Genomic DNA, 23,006 nt, shown 5'->3' with positions numbered 1-23,006 from the left:
AAACTGAAATAAAAAACAGTTTCTTCATTTCAAGTAACTCAAAAAAACAGATGGAAAACGTAAGTCAGAAGACTAAAAATATCTGGAGCATTGGAACTGGCAAATACCTTTCCTGGCAGAAAGACTTCCAAGTGTTCTCATACTTTCTCCTCCTAAACGTGCATCTCCTTCAGCTATTACGAATCCATCCTTTCCTATGGGCTGAAGGAATACAGAAAATCCCTGAGTGAGTCAAAGCACTTGGTACCTCAGAAGTCAGTTCCTCTCTGTACTATTTCCTGTAGAATTATCTTTGAATCCTAACTTTCTTACAGAAGAGAGACAGTTTACTCCAAATAAGCACTGTGGAGAAGCAAAGGCATATTGGTGTTCCTTTTTCTCTGGTGCTTCATGCATAAGTGCCATGTATGTTCCCAGGACTGGGAAGTGGATTTACTGGCTGCATCCTAACATGCTGGGAGAAACACTTTTTGAAATGTTAGTGTGGCATTTTACTTCTCCCAAAAGGGCACAGGGCCAAAGTTATGATTCCAGGGATTACCAGTGAACTGTGTTTAAGCTGTATTCATGAATAAATAATATCCAGAAGAGGGTAAACAAAGACATTCTCCATGGGTTCTTAAATAATTTGCTTCTCATTTATATCTGTATAACACCCAGGAGTAAAAGTTCTGAAAGCAATAAATTGGTCCCTGTGATGTAAGTGCAAATGAAACCAAAAGCCAAATTCCTGTACTTGTAGAAGCAGCAGTATCCAAGATGACTTAGAAAGGCAATAAGGAGCTGCAGAGAAGATTGAAAAGGAAATGATTGCCTGGTCCAAATCTTAGGTATTGCTGGCAAATCAATGCCTTGCAATCTGAATTGCTATATCCCTCCAGCAGCAACTGAGTTTCTCAGAAAAGTATGTTATTCCCAATCTTTCAAGAGCTGCTCTCAATGCTACATCTGAAATCAGAGTACTCTTCTAGCTATTCTTCATGCAAAATAAAAACAGGATGGAAAAATAAATGTACTTGCTGGCTTTTTCTAAGTGTAGCAGAATCTGTTAGTTCCTTTTCACTTTTACTGTTTCAAGTGTTTCACAGCAAGGGCAAACTTGCAAACTCTAATTCCAATGAACTTACATCAGTTTTGCTCTTTTAAATATATTTTTTCTCATTACATCCATTAATGAAAGAATGCTTCTTAGACAAGATTTAAAGGAAAATACTACAAAGCACATAAATTAACTTTCTTTTCTAGACATAGTTTTTCTTAGACATAGGCAGCAGTGAATTAGTATCAGCAGAACTGGTTGATGAAAATCAATGTATAAAATAGATACTTTGATTTGCCATTTACAAATCTTGCCTCAAGACTTGCATGAAGGTTGCACAACTGGGAGACTTAGTACGTCTCATTTAACAAAAGTATTGCCTAGAACAGAAAAAAACCCTCTTTCCTCCAGTCATGCTGCCCACAATACATACAGAGGGAGACTGAACAGAACACCAGGGGAAAATGGTGCCACAGGGATAAAAGATTTTGACTGCAATTCACGTTTTGGAAAGCTCCATGGTGAAATGGTGGCAGGAACAGTGCTAGATTTTAAACTAAGCAACTGAATTCAGTCATTTTCTTGCTTTAGAAATGTTTCCTAATGCACAAGAGAAAACCCTTCTAATGAATTATATGCAATTCAGAACAGAAGGAAAAGCAACTGAAAAATAGCAATATCTCAAAAAGTGAAACAGACCTATTAAAAAGAGCTTCTTTTTTTTTTCAGTCACAGGTTCAAATAGTCAAAAAAGAACCCCATCACTGAAGCCCTCTTTTATATCCTGCAGTTGAACTCGTAAAGTGTCACTGGGGTTTCTTAATGAAACATCACAGTGCACTGGGAAAAGACAAACAAGTTTTTGTGGTAAATTCATACTGGGCCTGTTTAATTTACTTTCTCTGTTGGTTTACAGGCATTTGTTCATCAGAATATATTCCAAGTAAACTCAAGGAGCCCTGGGTTTATAGACATTGAAGTCACTTTCTGTTCACAGTTATTGATATAATCAAGAAATGAAATTTTATACTGGAAATACCAACATTACAGACAAGAACCACAGCTATAAACTGCAAGGTATGGCCTTGCAGTGCGTGCCTTTCTCTGAAAGGGAAAAGGACATTGGGAATAATCTCCCTCCTTCTCCTGATTCTTTTTTCTCCCTCCATTTCTGTCAACACATAGTCATTCTTAGATTATGAAAAGAGAACAGACTAGGTCTTTTTGATTCCTCTCACAATTTCTGCATTTGACTTCAAATTTAACCTTAATTGCCTTCTGTTTCCAACAATTTTATACCACGCAGACTTCCAACATCTCACTTATCTTCTCCTAGGAAATATGTCAATAAGTGCACCGTACTATATAAATACTTCAAATGACATGCAAACCTGAATGATTAAGAATGTAATGTGCTTCACTGTCTGTCATTCAAGTGACTTGTTACTTCACAAATTAAATCAAACACTAATGTCCATCTAAAATCATCAGTAGCTTCTTGTCTAGTTTGACTATTTGCTTCAGAAATTTCTGCTTTCCGGAGGAGGATGACTTAATATTGGATTTTCAGACAGAAACAGCAACAGGAAAAATTTATATGAATCTCACCCTTTTAAATTATGAGTATTTTGTTTTAAACAAAAGAGTAACCTTGCAGGGAAAGATGCAACTCTCTGGGGATGATTTGGCATTTTTCATTTCAAAACTTTAAAAAAGTTAAAACATTCAAAATTAGAATTTAATTGCCTGAAATTGTGAGATGAAAAATTGTGACTTTTCTTTGCAGGGAAAAGTTAGTTTGGGATTTCTGGTCCCTTGAAGAAAACCAAACGTTGGTTAGTAGTAATTTAAACTGAAACTTCATTCCTTCAAGGTTAACTTTTGCAGCAGCTGAAATCTAAAAACTATTTCTTGTACAGCTTGTGAAGGTTTATTAGCTTTAAGTAGACTTTGGAAGCACTGCTTGCCTTGCCCTTCAATATATCACAGAAAATTAAACAATGAGCATTTGGATGTCAGAAAAATGACAACTTTCTTTTGGAAAAAATTAACACAATTGAGTATGCCAAACAGGCAACCTGGACTCTTTCTGTGATTTCTAGCATCTCTGGGGCATGAGGGACACAGTGCTCAACCAGATTAAGCCACATTTGTTGCAGGGAAGCTCTACTGTTTTGGTTCTCAAACACTGCACAGATGAAATGTACATAGTAAATACAGATTTACCTGTTTACACTATGAAAACTTGGACACAAAAATCCTTTCATTCAGTACTTATGATATTCCAGTGATGACTAATTCTAGGAACAATTTCACATGCACCACGGGTACTGCAAGGCTTGCTAATTAAATATCAAGGTAAATTATTAAGACTCTCAAGTGTTCTGAATTTACAGAAGTCCTGAAAGGTGCTGAGGTAACACTTATCATTCCTGACAGATCTATAAAAACACAACAACAAGCAAAGGGCACCTGTAAATCAATGACAGGGAGCTTAAGCACCATGGTAAAACTACAGAATTAAGGCTTCTATCTCTACAATGTGTGCAAGGTAGAGGTGCAAGTCCCCAGCAGAACAGTGGAAGTTATGTCAAGGGCAGTGAAATAGCAATGCCATTTAATGACAGACTGGTTTGACAACATATTTTTATGCATTACTTCACATACATAGTTTAGTCCAGAAATTTCTGTCCACATAAAATCATAACCTTTCCCCCCCACCCCAAAAATCACATATATAGTCCCATAAACTTCTATATATGCCTAGATGTAGACACAGACATACATGCAAAAGGTAAAAGTGATCCTATGTTTTGGTGTGTTGCCCTCCTTTATAACAATGATCTTCCTGATCACAGGATGATTTATAGTCAACTGATGAAAAGTGATTCAGAAGAACCAACTACTATTAATGTTTCATATGTAGCCAGATGCCTCTTTTTTGCCTTTAAGTGATGATCAGTGCATATATATCAACAACAATAAGTATTCTTACAAGCAAAATCTTGCACATTACAGTCCCATCCAGCAGGAAAGATTGTTAATTGGTGCCAGATATTAAATGAAAAATTACTTTATGTTTCCCATAGGAAGATGTAATGCAAGTTAAGGAAGCTACCATAACACTTGTATGTAAAATGATTTAATTGTGTTAGTTGGAATTTTATAAAAACATTAACCAAACACATGTAAGTATGGCAAATTTCAGCTCTTTGGATTTTTCCCCTGGTAAAATTATAAGGAGTATGAAATGGCACTTGGTACAGAGAAAACAAAGGAACAGTTGATAGAGATCGCTGTTATTCCTCAGTATTCACAAGTACAAATAAGTGAACAAGAGAAGTCCCAGCATGGATCCATCATGTCTAGTTTCATTTCAGCTACACCTGTGGTGCAAACATGTGACATATTGTGCTGAAAATGGTAGCTGGACTAGTATTTGACATAGCTGAAAAGAAAAAGATGGGAATGAAAATTTTACATGAGTTGCAAGTTTTCTTCACGAGTTTGAAGCACAAAGCAGAGCTCCTCTTCATTTGTGCTTACTGGAAACTATGGTAGCTAACAGATGTGCCTGCAGAAAACAACAAATAAGAATCACCAGCCAAGGGAATTGTTAGACTCTGAAATTAAACAGGATGCTGCAGTTGCTCATTTCCTGCAACCTAGTGTTATTCAAATCAGATCTAAAAACTGGGGCAAGAAATAGACTTGCAGACCACAATAAAAATAAACACCAAGATCAGTAAAGACCAAAGTGAGGTGTCCAAATAAAACACCCTGTAACCTTATACCATGGTTAGATGTACAAAAAAGAAGTGATATTTTAGATAACCAAATACAAGTAAGCAAATACATTACTTGCAAAAATCAATACAAATAAAGTCTGGAAATGTTTTCTTGCTATTTTTTCTTAGGAAAAAGAGGACCTTCAGTCAAGAAGAAAAGAGAGTCAGATTAAAAGGAAAAACTATATAAAAGCATATTCAGCTTTCCTTTGACTAACTTTAAAAATTAATTACAAGAAAATTATTAATAGATGTTGAAATGCTAGTCCAAATTAAAAAGGCTAAATATCATTATTACTTCTTTCAGGTGGTAAAAATGATGATTGTGGTTGTGCTGACATTTGCCGTCTGCTGGCTGCCCTACCACATTTACTTCATAGTTACTGGGATCTATCAACAATTAAATCGGTGGAAATACATTCAGCAAATCTATTTAGCCAGCTTTTGGCTTGCCATGAGCTCTACAATGTACAATCCCATTATCTACTGCTGTCTTAATAAGAGGTAAGAGCTGGTTATGAAATGAGGTGCATAAATTAACTAAGAACTTAAACTGCTTAAATGGAAAAGAATTTTCACTTAAATAGCTTCCAGTTAGTGGGGAAAAAAGAAAATGCAAAAAACCCCACAACCTCTTACTTTAGGTTTTTACTTGAAAAGAATCCCCAAAAACACAAAGGCAGACTTTTAGTAAATAAAATTTGAAAGCAAAATTCAGTTTTCAGAAACCAGTCCTTTTCATGAGCACCTTCAAAATTAAAAAAAAAAAAAAATCTATAGCAGTTTAATGTTTTCAGTTTGCAAAATATAAAAATAAAGAAGATGGTAATTAGTGATATAGAGTGCAAGCTGTATGTTCAACTAATTGTAGTCCCAATTTTGTTTTGCTGGAAGAATGCAATGCAAAATGTGATTTACTGTGTTCAGTAGATCTCAGCATTAGATTTCTACTGCATCCCAAGATCTGCAATAGGCTGATAAACATTATACAAATGTTTATATTCTCATTACTTAATACTAAATTACAGTATTGTTTGATAGCAACACATTATGCTCTGAATTTCAAAGGCACTGCACCTGTTGAGTTTGGTGACATTTTACAGATATTTGCTAGTCAGACTACTGCATTGCAGAATGGACTCAAGTCTTTCATTTCAATTTATAGGACCAGGATCTACACAAACATCATCCTGGCCATCTTATTCATCAGTTTTTCTTCTAGCATTATTGGATAAAGATCACCAGGAACATTAATTACTTCACAAACTCAGTATGAATTAATATTGACTAAGAAATCTTAAATATTATTTTAAATCTCTTTTGACTTAGCAGCCAATGCAAAGTCTAATTACTGTCAAACTTTATACCAATATTGCAAGGTATTTCTAAACCCCCACTAAAGATCATGCAGTACCTGTCAAAAGGAATCTAATAAAAAATGAAGTGAACAAATCCTAACGAGTTGTTATTGGTGTAAAAACACTGGCAACATCCTTCTTGATGAAGATAACTTATGACAATTAACATTCATGATCTTCTAGAAAGACGAGGTAATGCCTAAATTCATAGAGCCTTCTACCTCCTGATGAGCTTTTCATCATTTACAACTGTTTAAAGACAAGGTAAAGTTTTAGCAGCCAGAACAAAACTAACTCAAAGGGCAAATTTTCCATTAATTTCATCAAAAAAACAGATTTCAGTAAGTGTCCAGTGTCTGCAAAATGAAAGGCAGGAAGAATGAGGCCTCATTTTTTTTTTTCAATTACTCTCATAAAACTTCTAAACCAATCCCATTTTCTTCAAAAACTTTTTATGGCACAGTTACAAAAGTATTCATAAAAGACTAATATCTCTGATATGGCTTATGTTGACACTTGCAAACTGAAAATTAAATGCCTGGATTAAACAATACAGCCAAAGAAAAAATAATATTTTGAGACATATTAAAGGTCACCTTATTCAGAATTTGATGCAAGAATGAAGTCCTGGTGACAGTTTTCTTATAATTAAGTTCCATATTGAAATGAAGATACCAGAATGTCTGCTTCCTTTTCATTAAGAAGGAAAATAGAGCTTGTTGCTGGGAGTCAGATCAATTTGTGTCTCTGCTGGATCTATATCAGACAGAGTTAGAACATCCATTCCCAGCCTCATCTTCCAGGCTAATTAGGATATTACGTATCTAGATAAAGAGAGCATTATTTCAAGATGAAGAAAAAACATGCCCTGAATTAAAAAGGGGATGGAAGGTGCCAAGAAAAGTAATACAGTTTAAAGATGTTTTGGTTTTACAATGCCTGTCACTTCAATCCATTTAAATCAGAGGTTCTTTCAGTATTTTTCCAAAATATGGACTGCATGTAAACAGAGAATGATGAACAGCAACCTACCTGCTTGGGTGTCATCATGGATAAACTCCATGATGACATTGCAAACTAAAATTTGAGGAAGGATCTCACTTCTGTGAGATCCATTAACTTTAACTAAACACTTGATCTGAATTTTTACCTGCAGTCATCACTGTGGTGTTTAACCACTGCTCCAAAAAGCTTACAGACAAGATAAACAATGGAGCTGATGGTTAAAACAAAACAAGAGAAGCAAGACAAGTGAGAAAGTCAGATAAGCTTTAGGTTTAGGTGAAAAGCTGTTCTTTTTGCAGTTATACACTGATACATAGATAATTGCTTTTCTAATATATTAAACTTTTATTCTGGAAATACATACACACAAAATGTAACATTGGTCTTTACGGTCTGTAATACTCATGCATGCCTCTGTATGAGTATTGCAAACACTAACGCTCTAAAGCCTCAAAATGTATGTATGTATATTGCTCACATTCAGATTTCATCTTTCTAGGATCCTCTTAATTATTAAAACATTATTTTCCAAATCTCTTACATGAAAAATTATTAGTTGCTACATCATTCCCATACAAGTATCTCTGTTAGAGAGAAACACAGATGGGATATTGAAATTTGGAAACTGGGATGGCATTTTTGAGAAAAGAAAGTTTCAAAGTTTCTTGCCAAGAGAAGATGAAAATATAGGTGCAGATCTCATTAGAGGTCAAATCAAAACAACATCTGTGAAGACAGTTCTGTGAAAGTTGGTATTTGTTTACTTTGCACAGTCAAAAGACAAAGGGAAACTCATTATAAGGAAAATAAATGTTAAATTTATTTTATCTATATGCTGTCCCTGTTAAAATGTAGGGATAGCATATAGAAAATCAGAAACTGAAAGGAGTTGTTACCACTATCTTTTTTGCCCTACTCTGACATCAGTCAAGTAAACTCCCACTGATTTCAGCACGCCCAGGCCTAGGGGCAGGATAATTGGCCAAGTCAGTATCCTGGCAGCACTGTGTGTTTTCAGATGAAGGCCTGGGGCTGGCTCTCACCAGGCTTCTTTCCTCCTAGGTTCCGAGCCGGCTTCAAGCGAGCTTTCCGCTGGTGCCCCTTCATTGAGGTGTCCAGCTACGACGAGCTGGAGCTGAAGGCAGCCAGGTTCCACCCCACGCGGCAGAGCAGCCTCTACGCTGTGTCCAGGATGGACTCCAGCATGACGGTGGTGTTGGACACCAACGATGGAGACAGCGTGCACGCCAGCCATAAGAAAAGAGCGCCTCCAAGGGACCTGAACTTCAATGGCTGTTCGCAGAGGAATTCCAAGACTGTCTCCACAGCCTCAAGCCTCATCAGTTCACTACACACATCTGCAGATGTTTATTCCTAAACACTTCACATTGCTAGAAGGACAACGCTGGACAATGTTCTCCTACTTTGGGACTTGGTATTCTTACTACAGGAAAGCAAACCACAAACCCTAGCTATAAATACTGAGACTTTTGGGAATCTCTCACATTTTTTGTTTTGCAGAGGAAGAAGAATTTGAAGACATGTGTATGCCTCAGTCCAAAAGCATAGCTGCACCTTAGCCACAACAATGTTGTAGGGATTATCCAGAATAAACCAATGGAATAAAAAACTTTGTTTTAGTTGTCTCTGACTTGTGGCATTTATGTTTGACTTACCGAAATGTAACAGGCTCCTTTACTTATTGAAGCAGAAATGTACCATGTTTTCCATTACGAGTGTATTAATTCAACAGTAACAAAATTACATGAGATTTGATTACAAAGATGTATTTATAATGAACATCTAATGAGCCCCAAGTCTATTAAGCTGTTTTACAATTTAGCCCCATTCCCAAACAAATAAATAAAATTAAGTTCACATGTATGCAGTTCAGCTCTGTCTGCAACAGTACAATTTTACAAATATATATGAGAACAGGAGAACATGACTAAGAGACTACGTTAAATTCAACCAAAGCTTGCATATTAGTAAGCATTAGACTCTAATGGAATCTGTACTTCCAGGGGAATATATTGTTTTGATGAATCTCTCATAGCTTTGTATCTTAGTTCTAAGAGAAAGGTCTGTCTCTAGTGATCTTAAGAGAACCTGACTGACTTTAGAAAGGCCAAAAGATTTTAAACTAGAGATTCATATATGGAAAAAATATACCACTGTGGCAATGGACTCTTCTCTGCAGAAGATAAAGTAACAAGACTCATGATGAAAAGCTTCTACTATAAAAAAATTGTTATCACAAATTTTCCATAGCTTGATGAATGTAAAAATACTCCTGGGCCTGCCTCTGAAAATATGCTAGGCATTCTTATACAGACATGTTCCCACTGAATTCACACAAGATCCACTCACCATCACTGTTGCAGAGAAAGCTGAATGTAACAAAAGGGAGCAGAGAGCTGCCTTTGTTTTAGTTAAATTACTGTGTCAGTTGCATAGATAGACTGGTTCCATGAATGCTTGTTGTCAAACAGTTAATAAAAACATAAGCAAGAGTGTGAATGTCTTCCCGAGTTAGCCAAACCAGCACAGGACAGAGTATATCTGGCTGAACCCAATACTGTACCAAAGCTGAGCAACTAATAAAGAGATGTTTGAAGAGAGAGAGTCCTGAGCTGGTTTTAGTCCACAGTCCTTCCCAGCCACTGGGAATGATCAGCATTGTGACAGTGAGCATATCAAACAAGACTAGTAAAAAAAGAATCATACTCGTATTGTGATTCATGTATATAGTCAATTGTTATGTTCTGCTAAGTGTTAACTTGTATAGTGATTTCAGTGCACTGTGGTATCACTTACTGAATCAAAATCTTGCATAAGGTAAAATATCCTCAAATACATAAATCTGATACATAAACTCTCCATGTATGGAATAACTGAAGAACCTGGTCATAGAAAAAGTGTGAGTCTGGAATTGTGATACATTTTTGCAAGAGTACAATATTCTATCTATGGCCTGATCTTAAATCCACTGAAACAAAGAGCTCAATTCATTGATGACTTCCCTTTTAAATGTCAATCCATGCTTTCAACAGTCTATTTCTCTAAAAAAACAGGTATTTTCCAACATTGTAATTGTTATCCTCTCACTTCTCCTTATTTTTTTTAGTGTGTAGTAATCCAGCAAGTATCATGCAATGCCTACAAAATGCTTGTGAATTTTTTCCCTCTGAAACACTCTGTTTTAAGAACTTAAAAATCTTCATGTTTTTAACAGCTCTGTTGAGAAGATCCAGGATCATCACACACAAAAAATGATGCTAAGTATATTAACCAGATGGTGATGTACTACAAACACATGCTGTAAAGTCCTCTGTCTGCTCATGTATAACTTCTGAGAAACATACATAGAGAAATTGTATACTTGTTAAATAAACAGTCTTTTCTAACTATGGCTATTACAAAATCAGTGTTGATAAATTTATTGTTTTTAAATGTAGAGTATGAGTTTGTTTTATACATTTATGCTGTTGTACTTTTATATACAGCTTTTTCAAACTTCATGTAACTTTTAGGATTTTTCATGGACAAATATCAAGAAAGCAATGGTGGCTTCCTCACAATCATACCTCTAGTGAAACAATTTCACTTTAAGTGTTTATGATATGACCTCCTGGAAAACTTATCCATTGATAATCTTGCTATATTTTGGTGGGCTAGAAGTGTCAAAAACACCCTCACCATTCCTGTAGTTCTTTTCTCTGAAGTTACAGGATATTCCTGTATAACAAATTAAGAAACCTGTGCCTGTAATCACAACATTGCTTTAACAAAACATTACAGCAATAACATGGTGCAAATCAATCTCTGTGTCTCAGCCCCCAAGAACATGCAGGGTTACACAGTTAAACAAGTAGCACAGCAAAAGCTGTGACTGACAGCAGCTTCTGTATGAATTACTATTTCTGAACAAACATTTTCAGCAAGTGGCCTGGTCACTAGGAAATTCCTTATAGGCCTCCTGACCCCCCTCACTGAGTGTAGAGAAATCAGGTCATCCTCAGTTTGTGTCAATAAGACAGCTCAAAGTAGTAGCGGGCATGCAAAGCATGTGCTCTTGTGTGATTGATGGTGCAGCACTGTGGCTGTCTCATGGCTGCAACCTTCAATCCACATTCTTAATTTGTTAGGACTGTATCAAGGAAAACAGATGGATACAGAGCTAGCTTCTTATGGAGAAGTACTCCAAAACAGCTGCAATTAAACAGCATCAGGAAAGGTCTGATCCTGAAATCTTCTCAAACATGTTCATCCTTCTCAGCATAACAGTTGGTAGTACTTCAGCCCAGGTTCCTACTGGAGTCTGTCTCAAACATGTATGTGGTGAAGGGATCATCGCTCCCTGAACAGTCACTTTTCAAGGAAATTCCCTTGGTTGAGAAAAGGTTTAACTTTCACATTATCAAAGACAAAATAATCAGCATCAGTTTACTCTGTCATTCCCTTGACATTGGCTAAATTAGAAAAATAGAAAAATGAAACCAACACAGCACCAACCAACCCACCCAGCAGCAACCAAAAACCAAACTTCCTTAAAAAGGTAAACACAACCATTTAAACAATAAAAAAAACTCATTTCTTGTCTCAAGCCTTTGTGGTGATGCATACTCCCCATGCTTTTCCTTCTACCACCCTACAACCTCAGGAATCCCCACTGAGCATTGGCCTTTGTGTGATGAGTTGGCTGTTCAAGCTTCCCTTGACCATATGGTCACTCTTGTGTGGTTAAGCTGGGAACATCCCTGAGATGAAAGACAAGAGCACAGCCAGTCCCCCACTTATAGCCTTGGGACTTTCCCTGAACCATAACCCAGGGGGAACAATACCATTGTGGCTGGAGTTTCGGAAACAAATTGAAATTTTATTGGAAACAATTTGGAATTGTTTTGGAAACTCCAGTCATTACCGACTGAGAATGGAAATTTTACAAATTACATCTCACTACCCTATAAATAGGGGTCCTAAGCGAGGCCCTTTGAGCTTCCCTGGACTTCAAGTGCGGTGCACCAGAATCTCCCTTTGAATGGGAGATGGCTCTCAGAGCTTGCAAACTTCTCATGTTTATAAGAAAGCTGAAGACGGGGCATAGGTGGATAAAGTGTCACTACTTGAGCCTCAAGTGCTGAGAAAAGCCAAGGCACTCAACACAGATATTTGACTGAAATCAGAGGGAATTTTTCACAGCTACTTCTGCACACACTTAATTGTGTCTGTGTGCATGCATGTGTGTGAATTGATTTAAATACCCTATAGCAAGTACAGCATAAGCACTGACATCTCAGAACGATGATTAAGTAACTACTGCAATTTTAGTCAATTTTATTGAATAACTTAATAAATGCTGCATTAGTTAATTGATTAAGTACTACTTAAATCCTTTAAGCATGAAACATTGACCAGGTCTAAGACTGAATTTTTCAATGGTGTCCACTCTGAACCTTGTGGCTCTGTGGGAAGGTCTTCCTTCCCTTTGCACCCTTATCACTTGCATCCCTGGTCTCCAGGCAAATCATTCTAGTGATTTTAAGCCAATATTCCTTTGTATACTCCATTTACATAGTAAATAATAGAGTGAATATTGCCATTGAACTTTGTTGCACTTTCACACATTTATAGTAAAACTTACTTTTCTCAATACCTGTGACAGTGATTCTTTAAGCTACCTAAGCCACTTAATTGGGACAAATTGGCATAGTCAGCAGAATATTAAATCAGGATTTGCAAGAGTCTTCCACCTAAAAGCATGATCTTGAGAGAAAAAATTAACTCCAAGCAAGCTCAGGGTGCTCAGACAGGATGCTTTCAGCAGATTGCAGCTTGGATCTCTTTGGCAGGAATCCCTTGACAGCCTTCCTTCCAGTTCACTTACAGCGCATTGTCAAGGTTGGGAAGCCCTGGCAGATCTACACAGAGTGAGCTATTTGCAGCATGTCTACATCTGGTAACTAAAGGTGTCACTGAGGAAGATCACTACCAACATATATTTTCAAAAATGACATACAGAAGGAACTCATGAAAAAAAGAGAGAACAAAACAGGTTTTAGAAGTTGGTGCTTTTTTATCTAAATAAAACCATTCAGGGTATTTTGGAAGTGGATGGTCCTCCTTTAATACTGGGGATTTTTTTTTTCACACCAGTGAAGAAGAACGTATTTCACTGATATAAAAGCTTTATAAAACCTGATTTCAAAACCTTTCAGGCTGTGCCCACCAGGATACAGGATTTAGAGAAACTCTTGTTCCTTTTGCATTTATTTCAAGGCTTTTGAAGTGCTTACTCCAAGTAGAAATTTACTGCTGAACTTCTTCCTTTAATTCAAGATGAATTTAAATTTAGAGTCCCAAATACTATGAGCTGTTTGTTAAAGAATATCTCCAAAGACTGCTACAAAAGATGCAGGAGCTACTACTAAGGCTATGCCAGTGTTTACAGATATCTTGTGAGTTCCCTGTATTAAATAACGCATTCAGTTCAATTTGTGCCTTCCTGTTCATGAGCAGATTCAAATGGTTCTATGTTCATAAATCAAAATGATCTGTTGAGACCAGTCAAAGATAATTCGTTATCAGTCCATGAGCAGTTGCTGTGGGTATTTAAATACAAATTGTATTTAGATGGGTTCATATATCACATGGGATATAGTTACTGGCTAATTGAATTGCTTCTCTCCCATCTATAAAACTGAAACATGCATATTGTATTACAACTGGAATCAGACTATCCAAAGCAAAGAGTTAAGCTTACAAATACCCAGCCTGTCTGTTCTAAGTACTCTGTAACAGCTTCTGGAATCACTATTCCCGAGTTTCAAATGAGTTTTTCACTGCAATATTTGTGATGCAAACAGAAAAAGGGACACCAGGAACAGTTACATGAATTGTACTTCCCAAGCGCACTTACTGTGGAAATTCATGTTGCCCAGCTTACTTGGATTGACACGCCTTCGATTTTAAAAAACCCAAAATCAACCAACTAACAATTTAATCAGCAGGCATTCACCAATTAAATCCTACAAATCCGCCAACACCTGAAATGCTCAGCAGCTCTTCTACAACACTGCCCACAAATTCATATGCAAATCAAGGTAACAGACCAAGTCTGTAGATACTATACACATAAGACTTCAGGCAAGCTCCTTCTTGAATGCCAGGGAAAACTTCTTGGACAGCAGCTCCAGATTTGCAGAGGTTCTACCAGAGGAGGTCTGACCAAGGACAGGGATATGTTCCAGCATCAAAGGACTTCAGAGCAGTCCTTTGAGCAGTCCAGCAAGCAGCTCCTTCCTGTTTGCAATACTGAAATCTGTATCTTGTATGAGAACTGAAAAAGTTAAGGCAGCCAGCAACACCTCCAAGATGAAAGGTACTGCTTTGCCTCAACCTGAAGCGCTACTCAGTAGGACCTCACACTAGGCAAACTAAGTTTTTATTCAGAAGTCTGTTCCAATATATTCACAGCCTTCATTCATTTGGTTGAGTTTGGAGCCTTGAAAACACTTAGACAAACGCATCACCAAGAAGGCATGAGCCAGGTGAGGTGGCTCACCTGCAGCAGTTCTCCTGAGGATTGGCAACTTCAACAAGGCAGATAAGAAGTGCTCATAGAAGCATTATGATCTTCACTTCTCATCCTGTGTACGCCCTGCACCACAGCACACTCATGGCTAACACTTCATGTGATTGCTGTCACCCAGCCAGGCTAATGTGTATGGGGTAACAAGACCACTGCTAAGAGAGGAAGGAGGAAGTAGCCAAACAGCTTGCCCTGGTCCCAAAACTCCTTTTCATACCTTGTTAGACATGTAATCACCCTAAAACTAATAGGATGAAGAGATACTTCTGACCTAGCAGCAGATAAGCTCAGGTACAAAGAATAGCACAGATATATGAACATGGAGCTCTGTGGCGGCTAAAATTTACCTTGAAATTACCAAACCACCACAGGAAACTTGCCCATGCTGTCATTTTGCTGGACCATTTCTACTATTCCTAATCATACATGTGCCACTCATAGTACATGTAGCTACCTCCACATTCCAAAGCAATTATTATCCTAACTACCAAGGAAGTACCAAGGAGGGGGGAAAACATAAAATTAAAATCAATCTAATCATCTGCCAAGCTCTCAAAAAAATGAAATTGTAAAAATCCTCACACGCTCTACACGCCTTCCATCTCACTCACATAACACCTTTGACAGCCCCTCCTTGTTTCAACCCAGGAGAAGCCTGACCCTAGGGCCATGAGAAAGTTGTGGTGCAACCTGACAGATTTCCCAGCATGGCTGCAAGTTTTGACACAGAGAGCTCCACACCTTATCTCAACATAGACCTAAATACCTGAAAGAGCCAGGAGTGATAATCCTTGTTGTTTTCTACCAAATCATTCCATTTGCCTTGCTTGCCACAGTGAAATACCAGGGTGGACGTTTCACAAAAATTCTTTGAACAAATAATGCACACATACACAAGTTCCAGGGAAGCAAAATGACCCTGAATGAAATCTACGTTTTCAATCCGCAATTCCCCAGTGCACCTTGGACTCCTAGCACTGGTTCTGGGCCCATTCACAGAGACCCTTGCAAGAATTTTTAAGTAATATAATAAATACCAAATAATAAACAGGAATTCAGAAATGAGACCTTGGGACAACCAAATAGTTAAATGCTAATAATCTTCCACTTTCTTCCACTGCCAGGTGAGTATTTCAACAGAAATCCATGTGGATGTGCCAGAGGTTGATATGATAAAGTGTGCTAATCATATCACTTTGATATACAGCTTTGAGGGGATCTGGATGACCATTTCCCTAATCAATGCAATATGATAACTCAGACTGAAATGCATGTTTCTGTTCTACTGAAAAACTTTGCCCGAGAACTAATAATTGCATAAGGACCTTAACTCTTTTGAGGCCTCTGAGGAGGTGACAAAGGAACTTGGGAGTTCAAGTACCAAAATACTTAGGAGCTGTTGTCTTTAGGAGTAATTGGAAACAGAAAAAAACTCCTCTGACACAAGGCACCACATGTTTCTGGATATACTAAAACAGGTCTCCATGTTTTAACTGAAAAAGCCCTGCTAATATTATTCTGTATTTCAAATCACTGCAAAAGCCATTAATAATGAAAGTGAAATACTAAATTAACTTTGCTAAAGACGTATTTACCAGGGCTGTTAACTCTGCAAGGTCCACAGTTCCCGCCTAAACCTAAGGATAGAGAAAAATAGAACAAACCATTACAGAATAAGCCATCTTTTTCCTAACAGATGTGAAGTTGAAATTTTGAAAGGCATTTTCTCTGGAGAGATGTTCACTGGTGTTGGGGAACACTAGAGGCAACAATTCTAACATATAGGTTCGGTCACAGAAGAAGAAGAAGCCTGCACAGTGATGTTCGGCAGAGCACTAAATCATGAGGCAAAGAGCCAGGAGCCTCACCTGGAGCTACTTGTGTCTACCTGGCAGGGACTCAGCAAGCACACTGCTCTAAATGCACTTGTGCCACCAACCCTCAAGCCCTTCTCCCAGTTTGCACAATGCCTTCTCTCTCTTTTTTTTTTTTTTAATGTGATATAGTTTCTCCTCAGACAAGAGGAGAACAAACTTCATCTTCTCTCTCTTCATGGGGCATATTTAATCAGACTGAAGATGAAGGCACAGAATTCTGTTGTCTATGCTGAGATTATATGCCAGTCAACCTCCAAAGCAGCAGCATATCTGTCCTGAGAGCAGCTGACACTTGCAACAACTGAGCATCAGCTGGATGCTTTTAAAATCCCACGATTGTGAACACAGATTAAATTAGCACATTATCACAAGTTATTGATGCACAGGGCCAGACTTGACTATTATATGATTAAATAAAATGGATTTTGCTCTCTTCTACCACAGCTTCACTGAATGCCTCACAAAATCACACTACTGCAGTGTAAGACACTGATGAAATTCAATCCCTTGAAATATTTGGAGTTTGCCATCTTTCTCCAGTAGATCAAATAGTGCTAGAGGTGTCAGTTTCATCATCAACCTCTGCCCATATTTGTAAATTCCACTTCTTTTCTCTTGCTCCTCTAGCAAGACTGTTATGACTATTATGTAGAGACTGTACTTGTAAGGCAGTCTGGAAATGGTCCTATCAAATTACCACGACTTCCATAAGAAAAGTGTGTTAAAGTTAGGCCACTAAAGCTGAGAAACACTAGTCTCCAGCTCTTCCTCTTTTGTTAGAAGGCTTGTCCCAAATTCTGTAGATGGAAAGGGGATAACTAGGTTTGTTCATAAAACCCTAAAGATGAGAATTGAAGAAAATTCTTCGGCACTCAACAAGAGAAAAAAACATTACTCTAACACAGATTCAAAGCAGAAAATGTCAGCTCAAGATTATAATTATGTATTGTGCCCTTAAATAATTAATATGAATGTCTTAAAATAACACTAAGAAATAGCTGATTATTCATTTTATTTCAAAGAATTTAGGTGGGGGGGAAGAGGAAGAGATAATGGGAAAAGAGATAGAAAAAAAAAAAAGTAGATGAATCTTGTCTACTCTGAGGGAAAGCAGTCAGTCTCTAAGCTATAGAAATCATTAAATATATATTTGTAAAGCTCAGCATTTTCCTCAATGAACACCCCAGAAAAGCTTTTACTGGAAATGGGAAGGGGGGAGGAAGGCAAAGAAGGATCCCTTTCTACTTGCTTTCCCACAAATGTTGAGAGCTTTTGTTAAACTTTTTTATTACCCACCACCACATAATCTATGGCCTTTTACTATCAAAGTACAAACATGTTTGCACCATTCTAATATGAAAAAATCAATAGCTCTTTTTATATATCAAACTGTATATTTGAGGAAGGCACTGGGTAAACAGGGCACTGCAAACCATGACAGGGCATGGATATGTCTCATGATATCAGTATGATAAAATAAATTCTTATATTATAATCCTAATATATAACCACTATACTTACTTCTCTTAAATTAGTAATACAATCCTAAATTCTTATGGAGTAAGACCCACTGTGCTGTGTATCTCTCACAACAGAAAACAAAACCACTGCTTCAATGTGCTTAGAATCAAAATGTAACAAAAAATGTGTAACACAATGACTGGCAGATGAAAAAAGGTTTGCTAATAATAATAGCCAACTTGATTAGGAAAGACTCTCAAAATGTCTCCTGGTTCTCTCAATAGAAAAGTACAATGCCTCGCTTTCCTGGCAAGGTTAACATTGAATTCACAAGATGGTCTGAGAGAGAGAGAGAGAGAGAGAGTATTTGGGACCAAATACAGCCTTCTTTTCAACTGCTGCAAAAAAGTTAATTAAATCACACACTGTTCACTCTGATATAACTGAGAAAAATTGACTCAGATATTTTCATTATAACATTTCATTTGTATTTATTCAAGTAGAAAGAAAAAACCAAACCGTTATTTTTCTTAGCTTTGCACCTCACACATCCGTTTACACAGAAATTGAGAACTTGTGTAAAATTATAGAGCTATAAATGACAAGGTTTGTTGAAATCATAGAATATGCTGAGTTGCAAGAGACCTGCTAGGTTTATCAAAGTCCAGCTCCTAGTCCTGCACAGGACAGCCACAAGAATCACACCAGGTGCCTGAGAGCATTAACCAAACACTTCTTAAACTCTGTCAAGCTTGATGCTGGAACCACTTCCCTGGGGAGCCCAGTGCCCAACCACAATCTGGTGAAAAACCCTTTCCTAGTATCTAATTGTTTGGCTCTCTGGGCTGCAAGTGCACATTGCTGGGTCAGGTCCATGCTGTCTCCCACCAGCACCCCAAGTCCCGCTTGGCAGGGCTGCTCTGATCTGTTCATCCTCTGTACCAGGGTTATACAAACCCAGCTGCAGCACCTCACACTTGGTGTTGCTAAATCGCATGAGATTCCCATTGATCCACTTCTTAAGCTTGCCCAGGTCCCTCTGGATGGCATCCCACCCTTCAGGTGTGGCAACAGCACCACTCAGCCTGGTATCACCTGAAAATTTGCTAATGCTGCACTCAACCCCTTCATCTCTTTCAGTAATGTAGATGTGAAATAACTCTGGTCACAACACAGACACCTGAGGAACATCACTCATCACTGATGTCCATTGGAACTCCGAGCCATTGACCACTACCCTCTGGATGTGACCATTCAAGCACATTCAGATTCATCTGACAGTCATCTCAAAAAATCCACCTCTCTAATTTAGAGAGAATGATGTTGAGGGGAACCATGTCATGTTTATGGAAGTCTAGATAAATGAAATCTGTAGCCTCTCCTTGTCTACTGATATAGTCACCCAGTCATAGAGGGCCACTGTGCTCATCAGGCAGGACTCACCCTCATGGAAGTGAAAGGAAAAAAGCATTTATATTATCCACATATTAGAGACCTTAGGTATTTCTACTAATCTATTCATTAAATCCTCCTCAACTGAGAAACCAAAGGCTGAAATAAAGGGTCTTAAACCATCACACAGTTTCTCTTCTGCATTTGAGTCAATTAGTTCACACCAAGCAAGATGTTTTCATACTACAGAAAAGCATCTTTCTCTAAAGTATTGAGAAATTCTGATTCCTGACAAAATCAAGGGAGATGCTTTTAAAGTAGTTCAGCATCTTGCCAAAGATGCACTGCACATACTAAATCTTATAATGCTGTAAGTTGTGAAGTGGAGATGAAGTGGAGATGAAAAAGCACATCAGATCCATGTCTTTTTCACAAATATGAGGCAAATGCACAGAAAACAAGTTGTTATCTCAATGACACCTATAGACTCAAAAGTCACAACTAAGTTGCTTTAGTCTTTGTGAAACAGGTTTCAGGAGCATGTGTCAGAAAATGGAATTCAGAGAACTGGTTACCCTTTATTCTTATCCACACAATTGTTACTCTGCAAAAGTATCTAAATAGAAATGGGCCTGACTGAGAGGTTTTTATAAAATATATATTAAAAGAAAGGAAAACTTGCCTGAATGACTGTCATAAGTGGAACATTTTTTTCCAGGGGAAGAAAAAACTTCCACAATGAACCTCCACAATATGGGCTAAAAGCCCCAATAACACAGTAAGAAGCAATGAGAAACAACTAATTTAATGCTACAACCTAATGTATATATGTGTGTGTATTAAATTATGTGGAACATAAGCTTGGTGCAAACCACAGGGCATAAAGGGTGGAGATTGTATTGGGCCTGAATATGATGGAGCTACTTTTCCCCACAGCTGCCCTTGCAGTGCTATGATTTGAATTCATGGCTAGGAAGGTGTTAATAACATACCAGGGTGTAGGTACAAATTATGGAAACCACTAAATCACTCAATACAAGGCAGAAAGCTCTTTATATAAACATGAAACCTGTAAGCTGAACAGTGTGATGCACATTCCCTGAGCAAATCAGGGACTGAAATGGATGAATCATAGGCACAAAGGAAAAAAGCTAAGAAAAGTATCACTGAAAATTATTCTTGGGCAGGTATCTTACAAAATGCATAAACCCTGTCATTACAAGAAAAAGAAGTACAGGAATTGCTCACTTCCCTTGTGTACCAAGAGTTATTCGTTGACACCTATGTCTGGGACACACTACTCTTTCTAACAAGCATCACAGAAAGCACGTATTCAGCCTTAGCTATTCCCTTGCTATTGCTAGTGTTCACCATTGAGCTGGGACATCATTTCACAACTAAACAAAAGTCAAAGTAGTTATGATTAGGGAATATTATCTAGCAGAAAACATTACAATTGCAATACAATTGAAAGAACATGAAAAAAAAAATGTGGATCAAATCACAAACCAGCTTAGAGAAGAAGAAAATATCTCCAAGGAGTCAGACACTTATATTTTGTCATGGTTTTAAGAGAGCTTCAACTCAACTACTAGCTAAATGTGTGTGGCTGTGTAGGCATTTGGGCATGTAGCTGGGTTCCCTGAGACACAATCAAGTAGCTCAATAGCTCACTAGAGTATTATTGTCCTTCTTCCCCTTGCAACCAGAATGTTTTCATCTTAGTAAATTTCGGACACGATTTAAGAACAAATTCTAAAAGCCAATCCCTTTCCCCTTAGGAACTGGTAAAACTTAATGAATCTTTAATTAAAATGACCCATCTCAGGCATATGCAGATGTTGCATAGGCCTCCATCCAGAAACTTCAGTAGCACTCACTAAAAGTTTTGCTAAACCTTTTGTTTTAGCAAGTAAAGTACTCTCTCATAATATTTGATTAAAGTAGCACAGGGAACATCAGGCCTTGCAGGTGTGCATTACTTTCACAGACATCTGTAAGTTTAAGCATGCAAGACAACAGACCAAGAAATCTGACACCACAACGCTTGTAGGTGAGATGGAGTGCTACAAACCACTCCTCTCACCAACTTGTTCACCCTCTGCTCTTCATCAGTTCCCCTGCAAAATGATTATTCTGTGGGAAAGAATACATTGTCAGGCTCCATAGGAACAAGAAGTACTGCAGTGTCATCTTCAATGCATTAAAGATAACCACTGCTGGGTTTTCTTTAGACACTTTTTAAAAGTGTCTAAGTTTTTCCTCTGACAGCTTTTCTATAAAAAAAAGTTATTTCTTACAACATGTTTTACAATATTTTTCCTACCATCCTTTAAAGAATTAGAATTAACAGAAAATACTTATTTTTTCTGTCATATAACACTTCTCAGAAAAGCACAGATCTTCCTTGGCTTTTGCAGTTGGTCTGTTTCATTACACCCAGTATTTACATAGACATTTGCTGGGGTTTACACCATCACTCCTTCCTTAAAAAAAATGAAATTCAGCTTTTGATAATCTATTATCTTCTCCTTCATTTATGAACAACTTTTGATTTTCTTCTTGTTTTTTTAATTTCCACTTTTCTCCTCATATGTTTTTAAAGAATCTTGCCCTCTCTACTTTCTTTGTCCAATACTAAATTACTGTGTTTATATTTGCTTGTCTGTACCAAGTAAAAGTAAGGTGAAGAATAACACAGCAGGAAGTATTTTGTGCACTGATCTGGGGCTTGACCTATTGCTAGGGCACAAATGATAGCAGAGTCTCTAAAATGCATAGGAATGGGTGACAAACACCACTGCAGTAACATAGAGCAGTGCTCTCTAAACAGTGAGCCAAACACTGATGCCCTCACACTTTGTCACACAATTCAGTTTTGCAGTGCTGTCAGTACGAAGTCTCATAGACAAATCTCTCAGACAGAATCTTCTGGGGAAATGAAGTTAATTCTACCCTTAAATGTTTAAGAACTTTTGTGGAATACAACATAAGAAAGAATGCCTTGCAAACATATTATACCAATTATTTAATTTTATTTCTAACAAAACTCTAGGTTTCATTTCAATTTCTATATAAAATGCACACAAAAGTAATTGGTGGTTTTCTAAAAGTAAAGAATGACTCTTCTGCAAATTCAGAAATGAACTGCATGTACACTGATGGGGGGTTTTGTAGTCAAACTTGTCACAGATTATTAGATTTGTCATTAAGCTATTCTCATTATTTTGCAACAGGTGAAACAGACAGTAGTTACATTTGACAGTGATTTACTCACTGACATGTCTTTAATTTTTAACGTGATAGATTTCAAGGTCCCATTGATTGTTACTAAAGTATCATTCAGAAGTCAGCACTGAACTTGGAAGCGTGTTCTGCTGCTCAGTTACCACCACTGGAAGACTTCCCATCTTTAGACATTTACCTTAACATCAGCTCAACACAACCTGTAGCAACAGAAAGCTTTGCTTGAGTCCCTAATCTCATTAATTCATT

General features: G+C 37.5%; 1 protein-coding gene across 1 annotated transcript in view; it reads left to right on the top strand.

The window, feature by feature from the left end:
• TACR3 (tachykinin receptor 3) overlaps positions 1 to 8,884 on the top strand; it is a 36,206-nt gene extending 27,322 nt beyond the window's left edge. The window contains exons 4-5 of the mRNA XM_064417110.1: positions 5,135 to 5,331; positions 8,253 to 8,884. Of these exons, the coding sequence (XP_064273180.1) occupies positions 5,135 to 5,331; positions 8,253 to 8,568 (513 nt within the window). The 3' untranslated portion in view covers positions 8,569 to 8,884. The remainder of the gene's footprint in view (positions 1 to 5,134; positions 5,332 to 8,252) is intronic.
• Positions 8,885 to 23,006: the final 14,122 nt, after the last annotated feature.

Source organism: Passer domesticus, chromosome 4, assembly GCF_036417665.1.
Source record: "Passer domesticus isolate bPasDom1 chromosome 4, bPasDom1.hap1, whole genome shotgun sequence".
Taxonomy (NCBI): domain Eukaryota; kingdom Metazoa; phylum Chordata; class Aves; order Passeriformes; family Passeridae; genus Passer; species Passer domesticus.
This window is presented reverse-complemented; position numbering and strand designations above follow the sequence as displayed.